This window comes from Aquarana catesbeiana, linkage group LG01, assembly GCF_042186555.1.
Source record: "Aquarana catesbeiana isolate 2022-GZ linkage group LG01, ASM4218655v1, whole genome shotgun sequence".
NCBI lineage: Eukaryota > Metazoa > Chordata > Amphibia > Anura > Ranidae > Aquarana > Aquarana catesbeiana.
In genome coordinates this window covers 245,165,792-245,191,249 of record NC_133324.1, presented here as the reverse complement: position 1 = coordinate 245,191,249, position 25,458 = coordinate 245,165,792, and the positions used below count along the sequence as shown (strand labels likewise).

The 25,458-nt window shown below is 42.1% G+C and overlaps 1 protein-coding gene across 10 annotated transcripts in view; it reads right to left on the bottom strand.

The window, feature by feature from the left end:
- PITPNM2 (phosphatidylinositol transfer protein membrane associated 2) overlaps positions 1-25,458 on the bottom strand; it is a 466,805-nt gene that overhangs the window by 20,146 nt on the left and 421,201 nt on the right. For 7 of the 10 annotated variants that reach the window (XM_073627322.1, XM_073627313.1, XM_073627357.1 and 4 more), the window contains 4 exons: positions 22,445-22,648; positions 18,124-18,272; positions 7,193-7,309; positions 5,433-5,549 (listed from right to left, as the gene is read on the bottom strand). In XM_073627322.1, coding sequence (XP_073483423.1) covers positions 5,433-5,549; positions 7,193-7,309; positions 18,124-18,272; positions 22,445-22,648 — 587 coding nt within the window. The remainder of the gene's footprint in view (positions 1-5,432; positions 5,550-7,192; positions 7,310-18,123; positions 18,273-22,444; positions 22,649-25,458) is intronic. The other 3 variants (XM_073627375.1, XM_073627385.1, XM_073627392.1) reach the window with 1 other exon arrangement.

Here is a 25,458-nt window from a genome sequence, read left to right as displayed (position 1 = left end):
AGACAAACTAAAACCTGTCGTGACAAAAATATGACACAAGTGAGTCACTAACTCAGAATAAATATGCATATAAAGAAGCATGATTTCACTGTCTGCATGCATGTTCCAGGCAATGAAGCCAAGTTTTGGAGCCAGAAATTGCCAGGCAACTAGCATTTTCAGGAGACTGTTAATGGTAGCCCCAGTTTTTCTCTCAGTACAGGTTTTGTTCATTTACATCCAGGCACAAATGTTTACATGCATCTCAGGTCTCTTCATCTTTTTCAGAAAAAAAGCAGAGTTTCAAAGTTGGCAGCAAAAAACTACTGAGTAGTGATACTTTTTTTTATTTGCACTAATATCCAAATTTTTAGCACAAGCTTTCAAGGTGTAGGCTATGTTTCCACTAGTGCGACTTTTCATGCGACTTGGGACTGAAAAGTCGCATGACAAATTGTATCCCATGATTTCCAATGAGTACCGTTCATATCTGTGCGACTTCAAGTCGCAGCGACTTCAAAGTAGTCCCTGCACTACTTTGGTCCCACTTTGATGCGACTTGAGGTCCGTAGATACAGGCATTGCTTCAAATCGCGGTAAAAAGTCGCGGTAAAATCGCGGTAAAAAATTGCGGCAAAATCGCGCGACTTTGGGGACGCACTAGTGGAAACATAGCCTTAACCTCTTATTCAAGGTTAAGCCGTACTAATACAGAAAGGTTTAGCAGAGTGTTAAGAAAGACAATCTCCGAAGAGAAAAAAAAAAAAACACAAACATACACAGCAATGGTAATTAAACTTGGATAGTTTGTGAAAAGGGAAAAGACAGGGCTATGGACTGGGAGGGGGAGGGAAGATTAAAGTCTCCTACACACGATTGAATTTTCCGCCAACCAAACTATGGACTTTTGTGCGAAGGGTGTTGGCCCAAACTTGCCTTGCATACACACGGTACACAATTGTTGGCCAACAATCACGAACGTAGTGACATACTACATGGTTTTTCAGCTCTTTAGCGCCACCCTTTGGGCTCCTTCGGCTAATTTCGTGTTAGTAGAAGTTTGGCGAGTGTTGATTCGTGCTTTTCTTTTTGCGCTTTTCAGTTCGCACTTCATTTTGTTTCTGAAAGGCTGGTCGTCAACCAGACATGTTGCGGAATCGCAGGAGATAACGTGTTATTTATTATTGGCCTTGCAGTTATTGCTTTGACATTATTTTTTTGTTGAATAAAGATTTGATTTGGTATATTTTCTATATTTTTGGATGCATAGAATGCACTTTTTGGTTAAGTTCTAACACCATCAAACAAACACCATCACCATTTTATAAGGTATTTGTCTGTTTGTCCTCAAGGTCAGTCATAAATACAGTGAGGGAAAAAAAGTATCTGATCCCCTGCTGATTTTGTACATTTGCCCACTGACAAAGAAATAATCAGTCTATAAATTTAATGGTAGGTTTATTCTAACAGTGAGACAGAATAACAACAAAAAAATTCCAGAAAAATGAATTTAAAAAAGTTAGAAATTGATTTGCATTTTAATGAGTGAAATAAGTATTTGACCCCTTCGCAAAACATGACTTAGTACTTGGTGGCAAAACCTTTGTTAGCAAACACAGAGGTCAGACGTTTCTTGTAGTTGGCCACCAGGTTTGTACACATCTCAGGAGGGATTTTTCCTCTTTGCAGATCCTCTCCAAGTCATTAAGGTTTCGAGGCTGACGTTTGGTAGTTCGAACCTTCAGCTCCCTCCGCATATTTTCCATTTTTCGAGGGCAGTTTGTCAGCACATTATTTCTATTATTACACTGTAGTAATACATAAAATAGTACAACTCACCATAATGCAGAATTAGTGGGAGCCCTGAGTGTGTTAATTGCCACGTCGCCTGCCACCAGATGCGGAATGTCACTCGCCACGCTACCTGCCACCAGATATGGATTGTCACTTACCATGTCACCTGCCATGTTGCCTGTCACCAGATGTGGAATGTCACTTGCCACGTCACCTGCCACATTGCCTGTCACCAGATGCAGAATGTCACTTGGCACATTACCTGCCACGTTGCCTGTCACCAGATGTGGAATGTCACTTGCCACATTGCCTGCCACATTGCCTGTCACCAGATGTGGAATGTCACTTGCCACATTGCCTGCCACATTGCCTGTCACCAGATGTTGAATGTCACTTGCCACGTCACCTGCCACGTTGTCTCTCACCAGATGCGGAATGTCACTTGCCACGTCACCTGCCACCAGATGTGGAATGTCACTTGCCACGTCACCTGCCACATTGCCTCTCACCAGATGTGGAATGTCACTTGCCACATTACCTGCCACTTTGCCTGTCACCAAATACGGACTGTCACTTGCCACGCTGCCTGCCACTGCATTGGTGGCAGCACTGGTCCATTTAGCACAGGAGGGTGCCGAGTGAAGGCAAGAGAGCAGTGAGAGATGTCATCTCTCTGCTCCGTGCCGCACTTCCAACATTGAGACTGACAGGGCAGAAGAGTTGCGATGCGGGGGGGGGGGGGGGGGGGTGTCGGAGAGAGATGTCATGTCTCTGCTCCTCGCCGCACCTCCGACATTCAGGCTGATAGGGCGGAAGAGCAGCGATGCAGGGGGCGGAGAGAGATGTCACCTGCCATTTTGCCTGCCTGCGCGCTTATTTCTTCCACGTGGCGCTCATATGCCGGCCGCCTGGCTGTCTCATGCCGCCCGCCTGCACCCGCAGCCTGGCTGCAGAAAGGCCAGGGCCCGGGGGTTGATGACCCCTGTTCTAAGGGATTAAGGTCTAGAGACTGGCTAGGCCAAACCGAGGGAGATTGACAGTTATTTTGTGTTTCTGTTGTCACCCTCTCACCAAGCTGATTGGCGATGGTCTTGTAGCCCATTCTAGCCTTGTGTAGGTCTACAATTTTGTCCCCGACATCCTTGGACAGCTCTTTGGCCTTGGCCATGGTGGAAATATTGAATCTGATTGATTGCTTCTGTGGACAGGCGTCTTTTATACAGGTAATGAGCTGAGATTAGGAGCATTCTCTTAAAGGGAACGCTCCTAATCTAAGCTTGGTACCTGTATAAAAGACACCTATCCACAGAAGCAGAAATTAGGAGCACTCCCTTTAACCACATGCCGACCAGCCGTCGCAGTTGTACTGCGGCAGAATGGCGTGGCTGGGCAAAATGACGTTATGTAACATCCCTTCGCTCTGCGCGCACGCCCCCCGAGCCGATGCGAGTGTCCGGCGGTCTTGATCACCGCCAGGCTCCCGCAATCACTCGGGGCACACGGAGAACTGGGAACTGTGTGTGTGAACACACAGTTTCCGGTTCTCTGAGGGGAGAACTGACAGATCCTCTGTTCATACAGAGTATGAACAGAGGATCTGTTAGCTTCCCTGCACAGTTCACATCCCCCGTCAGTTAGGACACACATTAACCCCTTCACTGCCAGTGACATTTTTACAGTAACCAATGCATTTTTAATCGCACTGATCGCTGTATTAATGCCAATGGTCCCAAAAATGTGTCAAAATTGTCCGACGTGTCCGCCATAATGTCACAGTCATGATAAAAATCACTGATCGCCGCCATTACTAGTAAAAAAAAAAAAAATTATTAATAAAAATGCCATAAAACTATCCCCTATTTTGTAGACGCTACAACTTTTGCGCAAACCAATCGATATATGCTTATTGCCATTTTTTTTACCAAAAATATGTAGAAGAATACGTATTGGCCTAAACTGAGGTAAAAAAAAAAAAATTTTTTATAAATTTTTTGAGGATATTTATTATAGCAAAAAGTAAAAAATAATGCATTTTTTTTCAAAATTGTTGCTTTTTTTTGTTTATAGCGCAAAAAATAAAAACCGCAGAGGTGATCAAATACCACCAAAAGAAAGCTCTAATTGTGGAAAAATAGGACATCAATTTTATTTGGGAGCCACATTGCACGACCACGCAATTGGCAGGTAAAGCGACACAGTGCTGAATCGCAAAAAGTGCTCTGGTCTTTGGCCAGCCAAATGGTCCGGGGCTTAAGTGGCTAAGAGAGCGCTCCTAATCTCAGCTTGTTGCTTGTATAGAAGGCACCTGGGAGTCAGAAATCTTGCTGATTGATAGAGGATGATCAAATACTTATTTCACTAATTAAAATCCAAATCAATGAATAACTTTTTTGAAATCTGTTTTTCTGTATATTTTTGATGTTATTCTGTCTCTCACTGTTAAAATAAACCTACCATTAAAATTCTAGAATGGTCATTTCTTTGTCAGTGGGCAAATATGCAAAATCAGCAGGGGATCAAATACCTTTTTCCCTCACTGTAAGTAAGCAGATTAGGTACCATTTTTATTTTCCATAGCAGTATTTTTGGCTTGGTGTGGATGATAAAAGTCGGAGACGTGCAGCAATCCCATCCATGTGAGGGCTCTTGCTGTACAGAGATTCTACATCCATAGTGACTTAGAAGTGTGTTTGGTGGTAATTGCTGTATATTGTTGATCTTGTTCAGAAAATCAGTTGTTTCTTGCAGGAATTTAGCAATACTTGTGACTAATGATTGTAACTCTTTTTCTACAAGCCCTGAGATTTGTTTAGTAATTGTTTCTAAAGGGAACTTCAAAAATACTCAGGAAAGGAAAACGTATTTACTAAGATGTTAACTTATTTGACACAAAAGATAAAAGGACTAAATGTGGATCTCAGTTTTCTAAATCACTATTCAACTGTTTTTTTTTTTACCGTTCTCACCTCTGTGACTCCCCCCCTAAACCCCCCCCCCCCCCAATGTATGTTTGTGTGTTTTTTTTTCTCTTTAGAGATGGTCTTACTTAACACTCTGCTAAAAATTCCTGTATTAGTAATACTTGGATTTTAAGGAAGGGAATACACCCCAAAACCCCAAAAGCCAGTCTTGAAAATATGAATGATAGTGCAAATAAAAAAAAGTATCACAGACAGCACTCAATTGTTTTTGTTGTAAATGCACGAATACAGTCACAATCACCTCTAGCAACGTTTGCAGCAGCACAGTTTTGCTGAGTGTCATTAGGTTATGTTATAGAAACATAGGCAATGACTTATACAAACCGCTGCAATGAAGGGTTGAGGTGATAAGTACCAGCTATTACACATATAGTACATGTGCAGTCTATCAGTGTGTGTGTGAGGAATGTCCCAAAAAAATTAATTTAAAAAGAAAAACCTTTGAACTTAAGAACTCGCAAAACACAAAAAGTTGTTGAAAAAATTAACACAATAAGTGGATTGGACTATCATGCAATAGAATTTCCCAAATAACCAGTTTGGTATGTGCAGGAAAGGGAAAGTACCCACTGTATGCTGGTATATAATTTTACATGAAAAACAGAACTCTCAAGACATGTAAAGCTAACAACTTAAACACTAACATACAAATATCAGTACGAATGCACCACAACCTACCTTTTCACCAGTCAATGTGACCATGTCAAGAGGGCCATACATGAATCGTCCATTAAGTGTCTGGGGTCCATCTTCATTAGCTACAGCATCATTAATTCTGTGGTTGGCAGCAACATTCTATAATTTAAGTACAAACATGTAATGCAATGTTGTTGCAGTGCTATTTTGAATGCCACCCCAACATACTAATCCAATGTACTGCAAAGCACATGCGCTGTATTGCACCACAGCGAACAGATGTGAACAATTTGTCAGTTTTGGCATGTTACATAAAAACAAAACAAAAAAAAAGGTGGTCACATAATTTTATGTGTTTTACAAACCATTTAAATTAAATAGGTTGCCTAATGCAATGCATGTTTAAGTCACATGGGCTAAGGCAATGTACTGGTGTTAATAAGCCCTAAAGACACTGGCAATAGATTGACACAAGGAGTCAGGGCAGTATTGTTGTTCATGGTTACACCCACAAGAGAATGTGCACATATCGCAGTAACATCCACACACCTAGGACACCCAACATTAGAGGGAAATATATTCTTACAAAGCAAATACACCTTTGCACACAGCCTAGTATTCTAGGGTTTCTCTTCTCAGTTTCTTGCCCTCACTCAGTTAAAGTGACCCCAGTGCTGACGGAGAGTGGCAGAGAAGAGGCAAACTAGGATGCTGTGCAGGTGCCTAACATCCATATCAACCAATGACGTCACTGGTTGTTAGGATGCCAAAGGCTGGCCCACACAGTGCCCATGGTGGTATTGCTGCACAGCAAAAACCTGAGGCTGTGTGTGACAAAACACGTTTGATCCACTCGCTGGCTTGTTCACAATTTTTGGGCAATCTGGTGCAATTTTTAGACATTTTTCCAAGGCACCCCTGAAGAACCCAGAAGGCACCCTGGTTGAAAAAGGCTGGTTTAGACCTTTGCACTTGCTATAGTCATTGTTCTAGTAAAGGTTTAGAGGATGCAAGTGCCATTGGGCTCATGAGGTCAAGTAGACATCCTTTCTCCTTTGTACACCAGCTGTGTACTCACACAGCATTCTGTACAAAAATATGGCAGCATTTCCCCTTGCTATGTATCCCATTTCTCAATTCTGCCATCTTCTAAACATCCTGTATGCTTAAAAGGACTGAAAAGGGAAACATATTACTTAATTTTATTAAACATTAATGACTTAAAAACAAAACAACTCTTCTGGCTTATCTCTGATAAATAAGTAAAGAAGAATTCAAAGTCAGCATGAATATTCCAACATTCTAAGTCAAGGTGTAGAATGAAGAAATAAAAAATATGGAGCTGGATTTTACTACATACACAGGCAAAGTGTCGGAAGGCGTCTATTGGAACTGTTCACATTATGTGTCAGTTTGATCCCAGGTATGCGTCGTTTTAGGGGAGTTGTCTCACTTTGGTTGCAAGAACAATGCAAACTCAGAAGATAACTTTCAGATTTGTACATCTGCTGTTCACAGCGATATAACAAAAAGGAAGATAATTCCTTATTAAAAATCAACATCATAACTGATCAGCTGATAACTTTAAACTACATTGTTTATATTACAATACTAAAAAAATGAATCCTTCTGCTTATATTGGCCCTATTGTGTATGCATGTGAGACAGGGATCTTAACAGGAAATTATGTAAATTATGTATATGCCTATATTGTTTGTAATATATAAATACATGTAATGAATAACTAAATACGGTAAATGAGCAAAAAGATTTTGAGGCTCTAGTGAAAGAAAAGCATTTACCCGTAGCTTTACGTGTGTTCGCTTTCTCTGCCATTTCTCTCTTGGCTTTGATGGACTAAAAACAGAGACTTCTTTTCCAACCAGCTCCAAAACACTGGCAGTTTCATGCCTCATGACCTAAAATATATAAATGAATAAAGACTATAGACAGAGGGATATAATAAACAAGTCATATTTAATGCATTTGTTTCCTGGTTGATTTAGTTTCTCTATTAAGCCCACCGATCTTGAAAAAAAAAAGAAAAAACTCATCTGGGATAAACAAACCTGCAATCAACTTTTAAAACATCTAAAATAATAAAATGTCTGTATTGCTGTACAGCAAATAGATTTAAAATGTCTAACTACAAAAGCCATTTAATAAAGCACTTTTAAAACGGCTAACTGTGAGGCATCAGGGAAACTCTGTTTACAAGCGTTTAACAAATTATGACAAAACTGCTTTAGAACACATAAAAGTGACCTGTCATGTCTACTTTACTTTCTAAGTTTATAAACCAACATTACTGGTAAAATAAAAGTACTCTTCATTTACTTATTTTTAAGAGGAGGAACCTGGATCTTAGTTACTGGTTGTGTACCCTTGACCTTTTTTTTTTTTTTAAATATTGTGTTTTTTTTAAAGTTTATGATAAAACAATTAAGGGGAACACAAAAAGAACAGCAGTCTCCACACTAAAGGTGAAGCACATGTTGTCCTAATAAGGCCCCTTTCACACAAAGGGTTCGATCAGGCAGACCTGATCGGACAGTCCATACACCACTATGGACCAACTGGTGTAAACACACTTGTGTCCATTTACACCAGCCTACCTAAGAGCCAATCTACTAAAAAACAAAAGATTTGTACTCCTCCGTTGGATCGGAGGGCAGTCGGGTGTAACGGACAACGAAGTCCATTTACATCCAGTCACCTATAGAGCAGAGCATGCTCTGTCCATGTCCGCTTTCCAGAAACTGAATGGACACGGACCTGTCATCCGACCGCTCAGCAGGGGATCAGTTCCCCTGCTAATCAAAACGGAGTCCACCCAGGAAAAGGGCCTTACACTGATCATTAGAACATTACTACCTTTGATCTCAGTCAAAGAGATCACCAACGGAGCAGGTAGGGTGAATCCGATTAAAATGATTCTTATGCCCCAATTACTATATGTACTCCATAACAATGGTAGTGACTCTAAAGACGTTCAGAATTGTAAACTCCCTATTTCGAACGCTTATATGGAAAAACCGCTCACCTAGAATTAAACTTGAGTACCCCCAACGCCCTAATGATGAGGGAGGGCTCGCCCTCCCAAATTCCTGGCTCTACTATATAGCTGCCCAGCTACAGCAACTAATCGGCACATTACATTCGAACACAGAGGGTAATGTCAGTGGCTCATCAGATCTAGTGATGCTACACACAGTAATGAAGGACTTGGTACCAACAGCTTTGGAGGCGCTGGACTCTGGCAAACCAAATAAACGATACCTGACCTACAACCTTATTCAAAAAATTTGGAACAAAACTAAATACTTACAGGGAGTGACAAGATATATGGACTACAGTCCAATATGGCTTAATGACACATACCCCAAATTGGCCAAACTACAGCATGGAAAGCTGTGGAGGAGATATGGGGTGGTATATCTCAGACAGATCTTTCACAATGGGAAACTCCATACATTTGAATCCCTACAGGGACTTTTTGGGTTGCCTCAGTCCATGCGGTTCTATTATATGCAACTAAAACATGCCATAATGGCCCAGAGCAGATCCACGGAATGGACCCCTTCACCAACCCCACTGTTTAATTTGATTGCAAGAGCTGTCAACACTAAGGGATTTATATCGCAATGTTATAGCATGTTACTACAGAGCTTTCTGGGCAAACATCCCCTGCTAATGCTGGCCAAGTGGGAGGGAGATGTGGGCCCGATAGAGATCGGTGGGAGGAGATTCTGCAGGCGGTGCCCACTTGGTCCTTGAATGTTTCACAAAGATTGACGCAAATATATATACTGCTACGAGTATATTACACCCCCCCCAGATTGCATGCTATGGGGCTTAGGCCCCACCCCACTGTGTGCCAGATGCAAGAGAGACCATGGTGACCTGATCCACCTACTGTGGGGGTGCCCGAAACTCCACCCCTATTGGAAGGGTGTGGTGGACACCATACACAGGGCGTTTTAGGTCTCGATGCCTACAAATCCAAAACACTGCATACTCAATGTACTCGACGAGTTAGAATGGGAAGAGTGCTCTAAGGTGACAAATCTCTATTTCTGGCACGCAAACTTATAATGACGCACTGATATCAGAAGATCCTCCTGCTCTAAAGGAGTGGGTTAACGCAGTAGGTGAAATGCTCAGGAAAGAAAAAATAATATAACAACACAGGGGATGCCCCCAAAAGTTTGAGAAACTATGGGGACCATGGCTGGATATACCGGGGCTCGCACCGGTGGACCTGGTCATGGGCAGACTACTGGGCATGGGCATCTGAAGTGTCTAACTGCTAGTCCAATTGAGCTAATTCTATATTGATAGTAGGACCCTGACTAAAGAACAGAATTTGAGAAATAACAAAGATGGTCAAGAAATGTATAGGAAAATATGAGGGCGAGATTAAGAATTGTGCAGTTTGCTGAATTAAGCGAGTTTAAAGTGGTTGTAAACCCTCTGGGACAACTGCGCCGTAGACAAAAGGCGCAGGCGCACTGAGCATGCCGTTAGTGAAGGCGAGCATGCCGTCACTGACGGCTCCCACGCGCATGCGCTGGAGTGACGTCATCGCTGCTCCGGCCACTCACAGCGCCGGAGCAGCGATACCCTGAAGTCACTCCGGGTATCATTGTGCCGACGAAGGACGTGAACAAGGGGGGCTTCGATCTCAGGTAAGTAATTCATAATGAGCTAGTATGCAATGCATACTAGCGCTTATGTCTTTGTCTTGCAGGGTGCATGTTTTTTTTTTCTTCAGAGGCTTTACACTTCCTCTTTAATATATTTGATACCTGAATATATGATTGATTATATATATATATATATATATATATATATATATATATATATATATATATATATATAAATATATATATAAATATATATATATATGGCTTCGGTATGTATCTATATGTTTACTTTTTTTTTTTATCCAGTTTATTAAAGAGATTATTAAAGAGATCACCAACAGGCTGAGTATTGTACATATAAAGCTGGCCAAATATGGATCGAAATTCAGCTAGTTCAAGAAGGGACTGGATGAATTTCGATCCATGTATGGCCACTGCAGTTGAACTGAAGTTGCTCTATCGATCAACTTCTATTCAACTGCCCTGTCTGAGAAAAGCTGCTCGATCAACACATGCAACCAATGACTGCCACACTGATCTTTGTAATCTGACAGTGGGGGGAGTCTCCCAGCTGTCAGAATACAATAGCACAGCAGGGAGGATTCCTTTTTCTTTTTTTTTTCTTCTGCCGGCTGGCTGAACAAAACAAAAACAGAATTACGGAATAATGTATGACCAGCTTAACGCATATTGGAAACACCCATGTACATTGACTAAGACTGGGAGGGGCATAACACAGGGGCATAACACAGGGGCATAACACAATCGACCTGTCACGGGATTGAGAGACTGCACAGGACATGCTTACATCTGGGTGTTGTTATGATACAGTACCACTGGAGGAGCAGCAAGCACTAATTTCATTAGATTATTAAGTCATGGTTGTCTATTCAACAAGACCACAATAGTACATTTCACTGCTGTACTTTGGTGCTGGTAGGTTATTTTCTCAAGAGTAAGGATTCTTTGCATTTCTTCCAACTAATCACTAAGCAAAGGTGGAGTTTATACAACACATTTTCTTGAAATTAGTTTTCTAACTATAAATAGTGTACTTGTTACTGCCTCTATCATGTATTAACAGAATCAGTATCGAATTACCCCAATATAGTAATAAAAGGGTTACATCCCAATTGCATATGGAAAGTCTGGTTAAAGAGTATGTAAACTCAACATTTCATATTTCTGATACGTGCCTGCTGTACCATGTACTTGTACGAAACAGTATCCTGTTTTTTTTGTATTGCTTCCTTTGTGTGAAATCCCTGGTGTTCCTGTCAACCAATTTAGGCGATTTCCAGAGTAGATGCAGCTTGCCTCCCTGGCCTCTGTCACATTTCATACAACATTGGTTCTTTGGGAAGCCTCACTGCATACATAATTTAGGTGTTCTATATGTTCTATGCAGCAAAAACAGTTAAGTAAGTCTACATGTCGGGAATAAAGACACCTTGGGTTATCACTAAATCCCATTGGTCATCAGAGAGGGTACTCAAGTCTTTTTCCCATTTATACTGAAGAGGGTATTTTAAAAAGGTGTTTAAGTAAAATTTTGTATAAAGGTGGGATATTAACACTTTAATAGAGGTAGCTTGCACAATCTAAGAGAACCATTTGTGCAAGTGTAGATAACCTGTATTTGTGAGGATTGTCAGACTTGCAAATCTTAAAAACATTTGTTATAGAACTAGAACATCTCAGGTAATTGTTGGAATGATTGAAGGATATTCTTGAGAGTACAGATGTGCTACTGTTACAATACTGGCTTTCTGCTTTCGGGGAAAGAAGGAAACTTGGTTAGCTCCAGGAGGAGCTCACAGGACCATAATGGAGGATATTTTATTATGCTTTTAATTCCTAATCGCTGTTTTGCAGCATTCCACACTTTCCCAATAAAAAATGGGGTAAGAAAACACTTGGAAATTTAAGGTAGCTCTTACCTTTAAGAGGGTAGAGAGAATTATGCTCAGCATACAAGTATTGGAGCATTTTATATGATACCTTCCTTCTGTCCCCACCCCAAAAGATGTTGAAGCTAAGAAGCAATAAAATGTATCCAAGGAGAGCTGGCTGAGAGGCCGCTCACCTGCCCAATATTCTAGTCTAATTCTGAACACTTTCTTCTTCTGTATTAGATTTCTAAACACCCCAAACACAGTTATTTAGAGTATAAAATAGTGTATTTGAGGCATCCATGCCATCTTCCTTAGATTTGCCCTCCCTGCCACTGAAAGGGGGAACCCATGCCGACAGTTGCATTAAGTTTTGACAACAACAGAGGTGTCAAATGTAGAAGAATATGTTCATTATTACATTTAGTGATCTGTATTCCTATTTTAGTCCTAGGACAGCTGATGCGCAGACTAGAATAACACCCAAATTCCTCAGAGACAGTACATTGTCTATTGAGGAATGTATAGTCGAAAAGAAGATAAGCATATTGTCACAGACCTAGCCGGGACAGAGGCTGTTGGAGAGGACTGTATGCAAGCCTGTTGCCTTTTGATTATGGGCCCTGGATTTTCAATGGATTCATTCTGTTGGGACACATCCTGTGAGGAGATGCTGGTGTCATCAACCTGTGTTTATGTTAATTGAATGAGCTAATGACATTGTCCTCTATACAATGTAGGAGACGGGACGACTGCCATTGTGTTGATATAACTGTGTGAAGCTCGGTGACCACAAGTCTGGGCGAAAGGTCATGTCTCAGTCACCTAGGCTGTATAAAGGATTAGATAATTAGCTCATGTTAATTAGGTTACGTTTGTATTGTTAGAGTAATCTTCTCCTGTGTATATAAGACTGTATTCTGGTTCTGAATAAAGTCAGTTCTTGGTAGCAACAAGCAAGTGTCGCCTTGTTTGTGCTCAGAGAGGTTGGGATATCTGTATACAGACTGGGAGGAAGTGGTATATGACGGAAGCACTCAAGCGGAGTGTGGGACGTTCCGTGACATTGGTGGCAAGCAGCGGGAAAGCTTCCTGCAGTCTGGGACATCCAAACTTCCATCTGGATCCAAGGTCCAGATAGCAGGAGAGGAGAGGTACAGATACCAGCCGCCATGGATGAGGAATTCAGAAGGAGGTTGCGAGAGATGCAGATACAGCACAGAGGACCAGTATCGGAGCAGGTCCTGCTGGGATGGTGTGATTCTATTCGCTGCAAACTCTGGAAGGAAGCGCTAGCCCGTGAGCAGCGACACCAGGGAAAAGTTCTCCCCTCCATCGAGGAAAGGTACTCGTCGCAGTACGGACTGCGGGTGCGGTTTTTGGGAGAAAAACCACACAAGAAGCAGACAGCTGAATTAAGCAGGCTGGTCTGGGCAGAGATAAAGCTGGATGAGAGCTACAGAGCCCTCCGGTGGCATGTATCCCAAGCATGTCCCTGGATAGCGGATGACAGCCCAACGGAAGGCTTAAGCTACGGCGGCTTGGGACTGTTGTTTGTGAAGCTGACAGGGGACCCTAACTTTGGGAGTGATTTGGAGCGGCGGGTGGACAAAATCATGGATTTCAGAGAAGGGCTACTGAACATTTCGGAAGTGCACTGGGCACAGGAAGATTTGGAGTTTCTGGCCGTTCAGGAATGGGAGCTAGAGATCGCCTACAGACGGCTGCTAGACATTGCTCAGTGCCAGGGCTGGGCTCCCTTTGCCTGGGACTATCAGGAAATACCAGCTGACAACCCTGAAATCCTGGCTGAAGAGTCGGCAATGTGGCAGAGCAGTAGTGTGCTTTGCCAACCTGCCCCCACAGCTATGGAGGCGGAGGTCTTATGGCGGATGCAGCAAGTGCTGACTGACCTTGATGATCCTGTTTCTGCATGGGATGATCTTGGATGGAGGAATGTGCCTGTCCAGCAGCATGCCAGAGAATCTGCAGTGGAAAATCTGGAGATTGCCATCCCCAAAGCTGAAGTGCTGACAACAGGGCAGAGCTCTGCTAACCTCTGCCCAGCACTGATAACATCTTCTGGGTTCCATGGACAGGAGATGGTGAACCTCCATCCCCAGACATCAGTTGCAGAGACATGGGATTTGATAGACTTTTCTGCTGAGGAAGAACAACCTAATGAGCCTCCAGCAGAAGAGCTGCTATCAGGGCCAAAGTTCACTGTGTTCTGCCCAGCACCAACAGTGGCTTCAGCCTTCCTGAGAGAAGAGGTAGTCGGCCTTTCTCCCACAACACTGACAGGGACATGTGATTTTCTGCTAGCAGCATCTATGGAGTTAAAACAAACTTCTCCAGCTGAAGATCTGGTAACTGAACAGAGGGTCCAAGACCTCTGTCCCACACTTTTACCAATTCCAGAGACTGGTGATTTAATAGACGTTTCTGTAGAGGAGGAACCACCTGGCAAACCCCCAGCAGAAGTGCTGGCAACCGGACAGAGGGTCCAAGACCTCTGCCCCACACCTGCAGCAATTGTGGAGGCTCAGGCTGAGAAGATGGCAATCACTTCCCAGCAGCAGATACAGGGGGAGAAGGGAGAGGAGGTGTGTGTTGTCCCTCCCCAACAGTTGGCCAGGGTGGAGGAAGTGGGCTTTCCTCCCCAGCAAAGATCCGTGTACCTGGGAGACAGTACCATCGACATGTCGTCCCAGCAGCCAGATGAGGGAATAGCAAAGGAAGCAGCCGGCTCACCTCCCCAATGGCAGCTACACAGTTTGGGAGTGGAGGAAGCCAGCCTCCTGCCCCAACAGTTAGCCGGAGCAGAGGATGCGGAGTCCCCAGCAGAAGTGCTGGCAACAGGGCAGAGTGCTACCAACCTCTGCTACAACTACAGAGTTCCAGGGAGGCGGGGCAGTCGGCCTCCCTCTCCAACAGTTAGCCGGAACAGATGGTGTGGGGTTTCCAGCAGAAGGGCTGGCAACAGGGCCGAGGACTGCTGGACTCTGCCCTCAACTAACAGAGGATGGATTTCCTGTGAAGGTGGATGGGACTTCAGTCTCCACCTGTATACCCCAGGGATGCTGGGCAGTGGGCCCCGATCCCCAACAGCATGACAGAGTGAGCCCAGACACCCTGTCTTCTCTCCAGCGGCAGAAAGGATTCCAGGGAGAAGAGCCAGTCCAGGCCTCTCTCCAGCGGCAGATATGTTCTCTGAGAGAGGCAGAGGTTGGCTGGGTGAGTAATACTCTGTTTGGAACAATTTGTTTGGGGTACTGTGTGGGTACAGGCAGTAGAGGACTGGAACTATGGACTAACTTCGGAGTCAACCCGTCTGGGGTCTCCTCCTGTGTTAGTCTCCTGCCGAAAGGGGAGAAATGTCACAGACCTAGCCGGGACAGAGGCTGTTGGAGAGGACTGTATGCAAGCCTGTTGCCTTTTGATTATGGGCCCTGGATTTTCAATGGATTCATTCTGTTGGGACACATCCTGTGAGGAGACGCTGGTGTCATCAACCTGTGTTTATGTTAATTGAATGAGCTAATGACATTGTCCTCTATACAATGTAGGAGACGGGACGACTGCCATTGTGTTGATATAACTGTGTGAAGCTCGGTGACCACAAGTCTGGGCGAAAGGTCATGTCTCAGTCACCTAGGCTGTATAAAGGATTAGATAATTAGCTCATGTTAATTAGGTTACGTTTGTATTGTTAGAGTAATCTTCTCCTGTGTATATAAGACTGTATTCTGGTTCTGAATAAAGTCAGTTCTTGGTAGCAACAAGCAAGTGTCGCCTTGTTTGTGCTCAGAAAGGTTGGGATATCTGTATACAGACTGGGAGGAAGTGGTATATGACGGAAGCACTCAAGCGGAGTGTGGGACGTTCCGTGACATATATCATTAGGATACATGGCTAGTTTATCTTCCTCCACACCTCTCCTGAACCACGATCTTCTCCAGATGTCTGATTAAAGCTTCTGCTGAAACATGTTAGCGTTCTGTTGTGTTTGCATGGATGCCTCAAATTGTTTATATTTTACCAGATAAAGTACTGTGAAAGATTATCAGACTCCAGCTTTCTCTTCAAACTTGTCTCCTCAACAACTAATATTTATAGATGTTCCCTATAACTTAGCAAATTGTAACTTTTGGAATTCTGGGCAACTTTAATCTCAATTTGTAGGTAATGTTTGTACATGGCCAGAGACTAGGATCCAGGATCTTCTCTAGGCACAAAGGCACTGATATGAGGAGGAATGCTGGCACTTTTAGACACCATAGGTGCTGTATTTTACCAGTAATGTTAATTCATACACGTTGGTAGACAAAGAAGAATAACCTTTCTTCTCACAAAGCTGAGACAGTACAGTAGGTCAAAAAACTTTTAACTGTTCGATTTTGCCTGCATTGGCTTTTGCAGCGTCCACTACAACCTATGACAAATGTTATTATTTTGGATAGTAGCCATATGTCTGTCTTTAATGGACCATAGTTACTCACAGTTTATGATAAAATGTATACAAAACACACAACAGCTTGTAACTGAGGCTGCATTCACACTTGGTGATTTGAAATGTATGTGACATATATATACTCATATATGGCCATAGTTGGTGTCTTATGCCTGGGTCAAGAGAGACTGTGTGTATGTGACTTGAGGCTTCACAAATATGGCTCTTTAGGTCCTCCTCTCAAAGTCTGAAACATGCCGTAATGGCATATAAGCAGCCCATAGCTTGGGGTTGGAATAGTGATGATGCACTTCCAGTGCTGGTTTACAGTCAGTGGGCTGCTTGCGGTCCAATACTCGCCAGCATGCACTTCAAGAGATATGGGAGAGTGGCGGCTGGCCGCTTCTTGCAGACTGAGCACCAGAAAAGCCTTGGACCCCTTTTACACTGGGCGCTTTTCGGGCGTTTCAGCACCAAAAATAGCGCCTGTAAAAAAAAGTCCTGCAAGCAGCATCTTTGGGGAGCGGTGCGGGAGTGGTGTATAAACCGGTTCCAAAACGCCCTGCCCATTGAAATGAATGGGCAGCGCTGCTGAAGTGGGGGTTAAAAGCACCCCGCTAGCGGCCAAAAAGAGCCGCTATAACAGTGGTAAAGCGCAGCTAAAACTAGCAGTGCTTTACCGCTTACGCCCACACCGCCCCAGCGTGAAAGTGGTCTTAAACTATAGAGACCCTGCAAATGTGAGTTGGATAAACGCACCACCTATGTGGATTAATGTGACAGTTTGGCTTACACACACGTTAATATAGGGCGTGCGTGTGATTGATATATATATATATATATATATATATATATATATAATATTCTGGACAATGAATCTTGGTTTATTGGGATTGAGTTCATTAATATTGATAGTGATCATCAAATGCATGGTGGTCTTGTAAATGTGACAATATACATGCTATTATGCAATGGAACATTAATCATAATTGCAATGATTAGTCATATATTGGACACTCTGGAGGTTGACCCATGGGGCGGAGTTGACTGGTCCATCCCTCCTCTTTGGAGGAGGGATTTTAGAAAGGTCCTGTATTTAAGAAGAAACAGATCATACAGACTACTTTGCTCTGATGAAGAGGACATGTGCCTCTAAACAGGTCAGTGACAGTTGATACATATAGGGACCCTTAGTGTTACAGCTTCAGGCTCACCTGTTTCCTGGGTTTTGTACCACACTTTTATACCTTGGCTTTTGTGAGTATGCACTCATTTGTTTTTATTCAATAAATGAAGATGATGATGCACTAGGCCTTCGCTCCCTTTGTTTTGTCTAGGTTTTTTAAGATTCCCCGATCTAGCAAGGGCTGCATTGGATGAACGTTCCCGTTTTGACAGAGATCTGATGATATCAACTTATATTACCGGTCAAGGTTCTCAAGTCCCCCTGAGCGCTATGGTGCCAAAGTGTGGATTGTCTTGTGTACTACAGCATACACCCGCATGAGTGCTGTGTTTGCCTGCACAGGTGTACCATACACCTCCATGCAGGCAGTCCTATTCTTGTCAATTGGGATGCAGCGGCTGCAAGGACACAGCCGCTGCTGCCAATTTCACAGCTGTGCGAGTGTAGGTGCACAGCCCCAAACACACATATTCTAGATATTATCAGGCTACACAGCAAGAGTAAAATTATTGTGTATCCTTTTGCTACAGAAGTAAATAGCAAATGTTTCTCTCACCTGTCTCAAGAGGAATGAAACAACATCAGTGGATTCCCAGTAACTGGCATGGAAAAGGTGAGGAAGGGCAACTGTGGGGAAAGCAGTAAGCGCATCCGGACAATAAAGGGCATAGTCAATTCTTTTGGTGCCCCACCATTTTGCTGCAACTGAAAATGGAGAAGCAAGTTATTTCTTCATTCACATAACAGAAAATGCCAATGATGTAAAAAGGAGCAGGTTGCTGTAGGCCTGTAAAATTGAATTATTTCAGTGAATGAAGCCATTCTGCTGGTTCTGAATCTACTAGGTGCAAGTTGTTCTCATTCAATTATTAACCCTAAAGGGATACACCTGAATAAATTAAAGTTCTCCCAAACTGAACAATTTAAAAAAAAAAATTAACCCCTGTTTATAGAACTTACTAGCTGCTGCAATCTATTGAAGACTCCACTGTATGGAGATCTTGAGCAAAAGAGGTGCTTCCATTTGGCTTGGCTCACCTTGGCAAATGAGATCAGGTATGGATGGACTAAGGCCTTAAAAGGTTGCATCCATGAACATGGACCCAACCTCAGAATGGCTGCATTCCTTTATTTGCAAGCCCAGTTATGTCAAATAAATGCAAAAGCAAATCCCAATCACCATCGTGCTTTGCATGCACTTGCAGTTTCTAAATCCAGGTACCTTGTAAAATATATGCAGAGATTTCCCATGTAACACATGCACAGAAGATACTTTATCAGCTTCTATATTAACATGCAACTCCAGATGAACCATTAAAGATACCAGACTCAAAGTTCCAGAGGAAAGAGAAAACACAGTTGGGATCATTTATGAAAACTGCAGGCAAGAAGTGTGAGGTGTTACAGCAACTAGCTACATTTTTGGATTTGTTTTCTCATCTGCCCTTAAAAAACAAAAAAAAAAAAAAAACAAAAAAAAACAAAACAGTTGCCTGTGGATGTTTTCATACATGACCTTATCCATGTCTCTAGAAAAATGATTTCATCAGAGAATTGTTAAAAAGAAATTATCACCAAAAAGGACATGCTATTTTCAACTGCCCAGGCTTTAGCAAAAGTGTAATTATTTGGGAATTCAGACTGTGCAGCCATTGGTGTATAAGCATGTGGAGGGGTCAGAATCTCTCCCACCTTCGACAATTCTTTTAACTTCCAGAAACAAAAAAAGGAAGGGAGTAAAAATCTTCCCAAAGTGAGGGAAAATCTCACCTTTATTATGTCACTGGAACAAGTATCCCCCCTCAGGAGATTTCCCCATTTACAATGTACCTCTATACTTGTAAGCACTGTAAATCTTGGATTTCCCCTCACCTATCCTGGTGGAAATAGAGGGGGAATCTCCTAAATCAGGGGTAGGCAACCTTGGCCCTCCAGCTGTGGTGAAACTACAAGTCCCATGAGACATTGCAAGACCCTCATAATCACAGGCATGACTCCTAGAGTCATGATGGGATTTGTAGATTCACCACAGCTGGAGGGCCGAGGTTGCCTACCCCTGCCGTAAATGGACAGGCAGCACAAAAAAAAAAAAAGACATATCAATCTGTACTACATCAGTATTTCATATGCCTTTTCAACTGCAGTCAACACAAATGTAGAACCTGTCCAGCAAGTCCAAAACTGTATTGATGTTTTCCTGAAGTTTCATATGAGGCAAGGTTGGTGAAATGTACCCTTGTACTATAGGATACTTCAGTAAAAACTTCAATATGATTTTCAGACTGTTGGCTTATTTTTACATTTGAGCACTCCACATGATATCCCTTCTGCACTTGATCCAATCTAGAAAAAAAAAATAGCTGGAATTTGAATTGAATGGCTTGTTTAGATTATCTGTTGGGGACCTAAAACCATGCCGTTGAATCACATTTAGCACCTTAAGCTGCAAAGGCAGTGTACTGAGTGTTTGCATGCATACTTGGCTGCACTTCAAGGGTAACTACAGGTGTGGTTCATCTTGTTGCCCTTGTTGCAGCCATATATCGAGGGGAGAAATTGTCCACTCCTCTGTGAATGGAAAGGAGTTCAAAATAGAATCATTTTACAACTGTAACACATGTGATCTTTGCCACATTCAATATGTGGGCAGGAACACAAGGAGTCTTCAGAATCGGTTCAATGAACAGCTATATAGTGTGAAAAAAAAAAAAACATTCAACAAACGTGGCCAAAACTTTAATAACCGTCATGTGGGGGATATGTCAGCTATATGGGTTCAGATAATTGAAAAAGTACAGACACCAAGGAGGGGGGGATGTAACGTTTTTCGCTGGTTATGCAAAAGGGAGGTATTCTGGATATTCCAGCTTCAAACCTGCACCCCAATGAACTCAATTGTGAATGGGACATTAGCCATTTTTATGATTAAAGTGCGGGAGCCCCCCCTTTATGTATGTACTAGTGTCTTAAATCCTTCTCCAGAGTCCTCCTCTAAATTCTATTTTTTTTTTTTTAAGTTAAGAACGGGAAACAAATGAGACTAATTGGTTTGTGAGAAGGACTTGGAAGAAGGTCTCAGCAATTCCAACAAAACTAGTTCTGTTTTTATTGATCTCCAATGTTGCACTGTCTTTTATTTGTATTGCTTTCCATCTGTCTGTTTCTAATCTGTCTTCATGATTGTCAAAGAGGAATCGGGGATGTGTTCTCAACTTAATCACCATGCAGGTGTATGGTGACTACTTAGGGTTCACACTTCCGAATGTTAAGATTACAGTTCCAGCATACTTTGTCTTTTGTGCTGTCTTCATCCGATACATGGAATAGAGGATAAAACATCTCTACAGTGTGGTGTGCAGCCAATTTCCTCAATTTTTCATGCAGTGGTCGCAATGCTTTGTGCCTGTAGCACAAAATATTGCTCTTGAACGCAACCTATTCAAGGAAAGAGGCACAAACACCCTGCAACCATTGCTATGCACTTGGTTGTGGTGCGTTGGTGCAGCAATTATGGGTTAAAGCAGGAGGTTGATGCAGGGTCATATCACCTCCTCACTGCCTGCAAGCACTACTAAAAAGTGATCTGAACACAGATCGCTGTTCAGAGGCATGGTTGATTAGTAACAAATCGAAACCTAACCTAAGTGTAGTTGCTTTTAGATAACTTCCACTTCTATGTATTTTGTGTAAAAAAGAATCTCCAGTAAAATACAATTCAAGAGACATGGGTTGGATGAATTCAGAAACAAAGATTATAGCCGTACTGACAAGGAAATGGGGTGCCTTAATTTTATCACCAGATAACCAGGAACATTTAACTGAGAATGTGTACTCTTTGGTGATTATTTCTAGGACAAGAAAAGAAAAATACTTTGTTATGTTACTGATTTTTAATGAGAAAGATGTTTTTCAGGCAAGATAAAACAAAGAGAAAATATAAGAAAATGTATGGAATGCTATATGATCTTTTGGTGCTTTTATATACCCAGTGATAAGGATTTTGGCCATCCTCATCCCAACTCTACAGAGCATTTGTGTTATTCAGGTTTTAAATTGAACTTGCAAACATACTTGTTTTTCCCCTTAAACCACAACTGAGCTCATTACAAAAAAAGTAGAATCAAAAGAGAAGCAAAGAGAAATGTTGCTCATACCAACCAAGATGTTGGCATTCATTTCCTAACCTGCACTAGAAATGGGAGCCATCATCTGATTGTTATATCAATGCAATAAATCTTGGATTGGTTATAAATGAGCTCAGTTAAACCAATGCAATAATCCCATGCTGTAAATATTAAATGATTTAATAAACCACACTAAGGGTATGCACACAATTGTGTGAGCATGCCTTAAAACATCATAACCACATTACAGGGCACTTCTCAATTATCCCTGGGACAGCAAAGTACATATTTGCCTAGTCTCAAATGCAGAGCGCACCAAAGCTAAACCTGGATTTGCGAATGATGCATCCTGTGAATATGGGTAATCCTTGTGGCCCTAATGTTAAAAACAGGGATGTGTCCAGCAAAGTAGCTTTGGTGTATTTGCTGCGACAGTAAACGCGTGCTAAAGAAAACCTACCTCTGTATGTTCTGAATATCTATTTTAGGGAAGAGTATATGAGAAAAAAAGAAAAGCAGCGGTTTTCTTAAATGATGAATAAAAGAAACATAAAACAGAAGAGAAAAATATAGCATATGAAATGTGTAAGACGTAAAAGTGTCACAGTTTTAATCCCTTTTATCACTATTGATACTGTTCTGAATAAACACTTGTACTGAATGATATAAGATGAATGTATTCTAAAGAGGAGTTAAATCATGCTAATGTGACTACTGCTAGGGTTATTAGGATGAAAGCCTCTTCCTAAATACCTTTGGAGATGTCCACACCTTTGATGCCCGGGTTGATGAAGTGCTTCCAATCTCCCACCTCTAGCATTCCTCCTATGTGACTCTGCTCAGTATGGAACTGAATGTGTTTTATGGGGGAACTTGTTTTTGTGTGAGATTTGTAAGGGAGAGCAAGCTGTGACAGAAGACTTAGCTTTTTGGAATGGTTAAGATGATTTTTTGTTTCTAAAGGAACAAAGCAAACACACCAATTAACACCACAAAACATGCAAAATCACATCACATTTATTTTGTCTTCCAGCGAAGTGCATATTTAATAATCAAACTTAATGTTTTTATTATACTGCTGCATGCCTTAGGCTATGTGCTCTTTTTATCTGGGTATGTTTTATTATCACTCATTGGAAGACAAAACTGAAAAAGACTACAGGCTGTAGAAAGTTTTTTTTTCCCCAGGAAAAAGTGCCAAAAGTGCTTGTGTCCCTAATAAATCCTTGCTGCTTCTGGTGTGACCAGCAGTGCCCAATAATAGTGGCGTCTTTGCAAAGAGAAGGTTCCCAGGCCTGACAGACTAATAAAAACATGAACTATCATCAAACGTCTGCAGTTGTAGCAGAAAACTTCCATACTTGGAATGTTAGATGCAATCTCTTGAACATTCAGAACTGTAATCTGTCTTGCAAAGCATTTAAACACAACAGTGCTGCAGATACACAAGCATCACTGTTGTTCTGATAACAGACAGGATGGATCAAAAGAATGTTCAATTAGCCTCGCCTCCAAAATCGAGCGACACTGGTACCAGAAAACGAATTATTTTACAGGATTACAAGTAAACTTACCATATCACTATACTGATAAAGGGAAGCTGTCATCAAAGAGCCCTGCCACCAAATTTACCTCCTTAGTCAGTCTATGTAATTGCAACAGGATCTCTGACTTTAACAGTGGACCCCCAGTGTAGCAGAATTCAAGCATACATCTAATCAAAATGTTGTTTTCATTTGTAAATCAAGTGAGGAAAGGTTGGTGTAAAGCAGTGGTCTCCAAACTATGGCCCGGGGGCAGGATGTTTGCTTTTATCTGGCCCTTGCGTTGTTATTCCCCCACCGTCAGTAACAGTGGGGCATAGCTCCTCTTACTGACACCAACAATAGGGCACTATTGCTCCGATATACACGAATAATGGGGGACTATTCCTCCTACTGACACCAATGATGGGGCACTATTCCTCCCACTGGCACCAAAGATGGGGCACTATTCCGCCCAATGGCACCAATGATGGGGCACTATTCCTCCCACTGGCACCAATGATGGGGCACTATTTCTACAGTTGACTCCAATGATGGGGCACTATTCCTCCAGCTGATATCAATGATGGGGCACTATTCCTCCAGCTGATATCAATGATGGGGCACTATTCCTCCAGCTGATATCAATGATGGGGCACTATTCCTTCAGCTGATATCAATGATGGGGCACTATTACTACCCCTAATACCAATGATGGGGCATTGTTTACTCCCACTGACACCAGAACATTTTCTTCTCCCACTGCCAACTCCGGGCCTTTTGTTTATAAAGTTTGGAGACCCCTGGTGTAAGGGAACCTGATAAGCCCTTCTCTGGTTTTTACTGCTATGTGGAATCAATTAAAGATATTCCCTCACTTTTTGTCCTGGTGACAATGCTTTTGCCAGATAGATAGTGAGGGCAAATATATAACAGGGACACAGACAGCAATAACAAGCTGACAGAAATTCCTGTCTGTTGAACCTTCTGTCACTGAGATAATGAGTGAATGGGAATCTCTCTAACAGAGCTCCAGACCACAGTAAATACCTGACAATACATCAAACCTCACCACACAGACTTGTGCATAACCTCTAGGTGGGGGTGAGTGCATGACTAAATGGTGGTGCTGTCCAAAATAAGGAGAGAGCTTGCATGCCAGTTGTAGATTCTGATGAAAGTCCCATATCATCAAGAACGTTACACCAGGATTTTGAGGGCAGAGCATCCCACTTTTCCAAAATGACAAGCAGAGATATCTGTTTGTCACCTTGAAAAAGAGGGCCACCGTGCCTTCAAATCATTGGCATACCTTTCTTATAGATATGGGACTTCAGTAAACCTTCAATCAGTATCTACAACTGTTGTGCTACGGTTTCTTCTTGTATTAAGAAAAACATGAAAGGCGTTTTAATCCCCTCTCAAAAAATGTACACTTTTAGGCTGGGTGCACACTGAAGCATGCTCCGGCTCACAGCAGGAGTCTGGTGCGTTCCCATTCACCGTTTTAGGTCCGATTTCTGCCCGAATTTTTGGCTGCATTCAGACCTGAAACAGACCAAAAGACGCACAGGGCTTCTGTGCAATTTGCACCGGAGCTGCTGCAGAGATGTGTGAACCGGCTCCACAAAGAGCTCGTCACAATCTCCTGCTATGCGAACTCGATGTGGGAAAACCTGCATCCAATTCACAACAGTGTGAACCCAGCCTAAAGAAATCCAGCTTAAGTATGTCTGCTTGACAATAGGAGTGATCTAGAAGATACATATTTAAATATGACCCTTGAACTATGGAATTCTCTATTTTGACCATTTGATATCTCAATAGATATATTTATGCTGCAAACGTCAGAGGCAGCCAGTACAAAGGCAGATTATTAGCAAAGAAGTTCTAAAATGATCTTTCTCTACAGATAATCTACACATTTGTATGTATTTTAAGTTTCAATATTATAGCCTCATAAAGCATCATGTTTAAGATAATCCTTCTAGGCACAGATCTATCATTCTCCACAGAAAATTATTTTGTCATCACCTTTATTATCTGGTTAATGTGGTGAAAAGTAAAACTAGGATGAGCAAGAGCAACCGGAGGCAGTATGTTATTTAGGCTCCATTTATCAAAGTGCTCTACATAAGAACTGTCTGCATTTTCCAAAAATACCTCAAACATATAAGACCATGCAATGGAAAAAGACAAATGGAGGATGAATGAGTGAATCCAGCAGGTTAATCTAAAACCAGA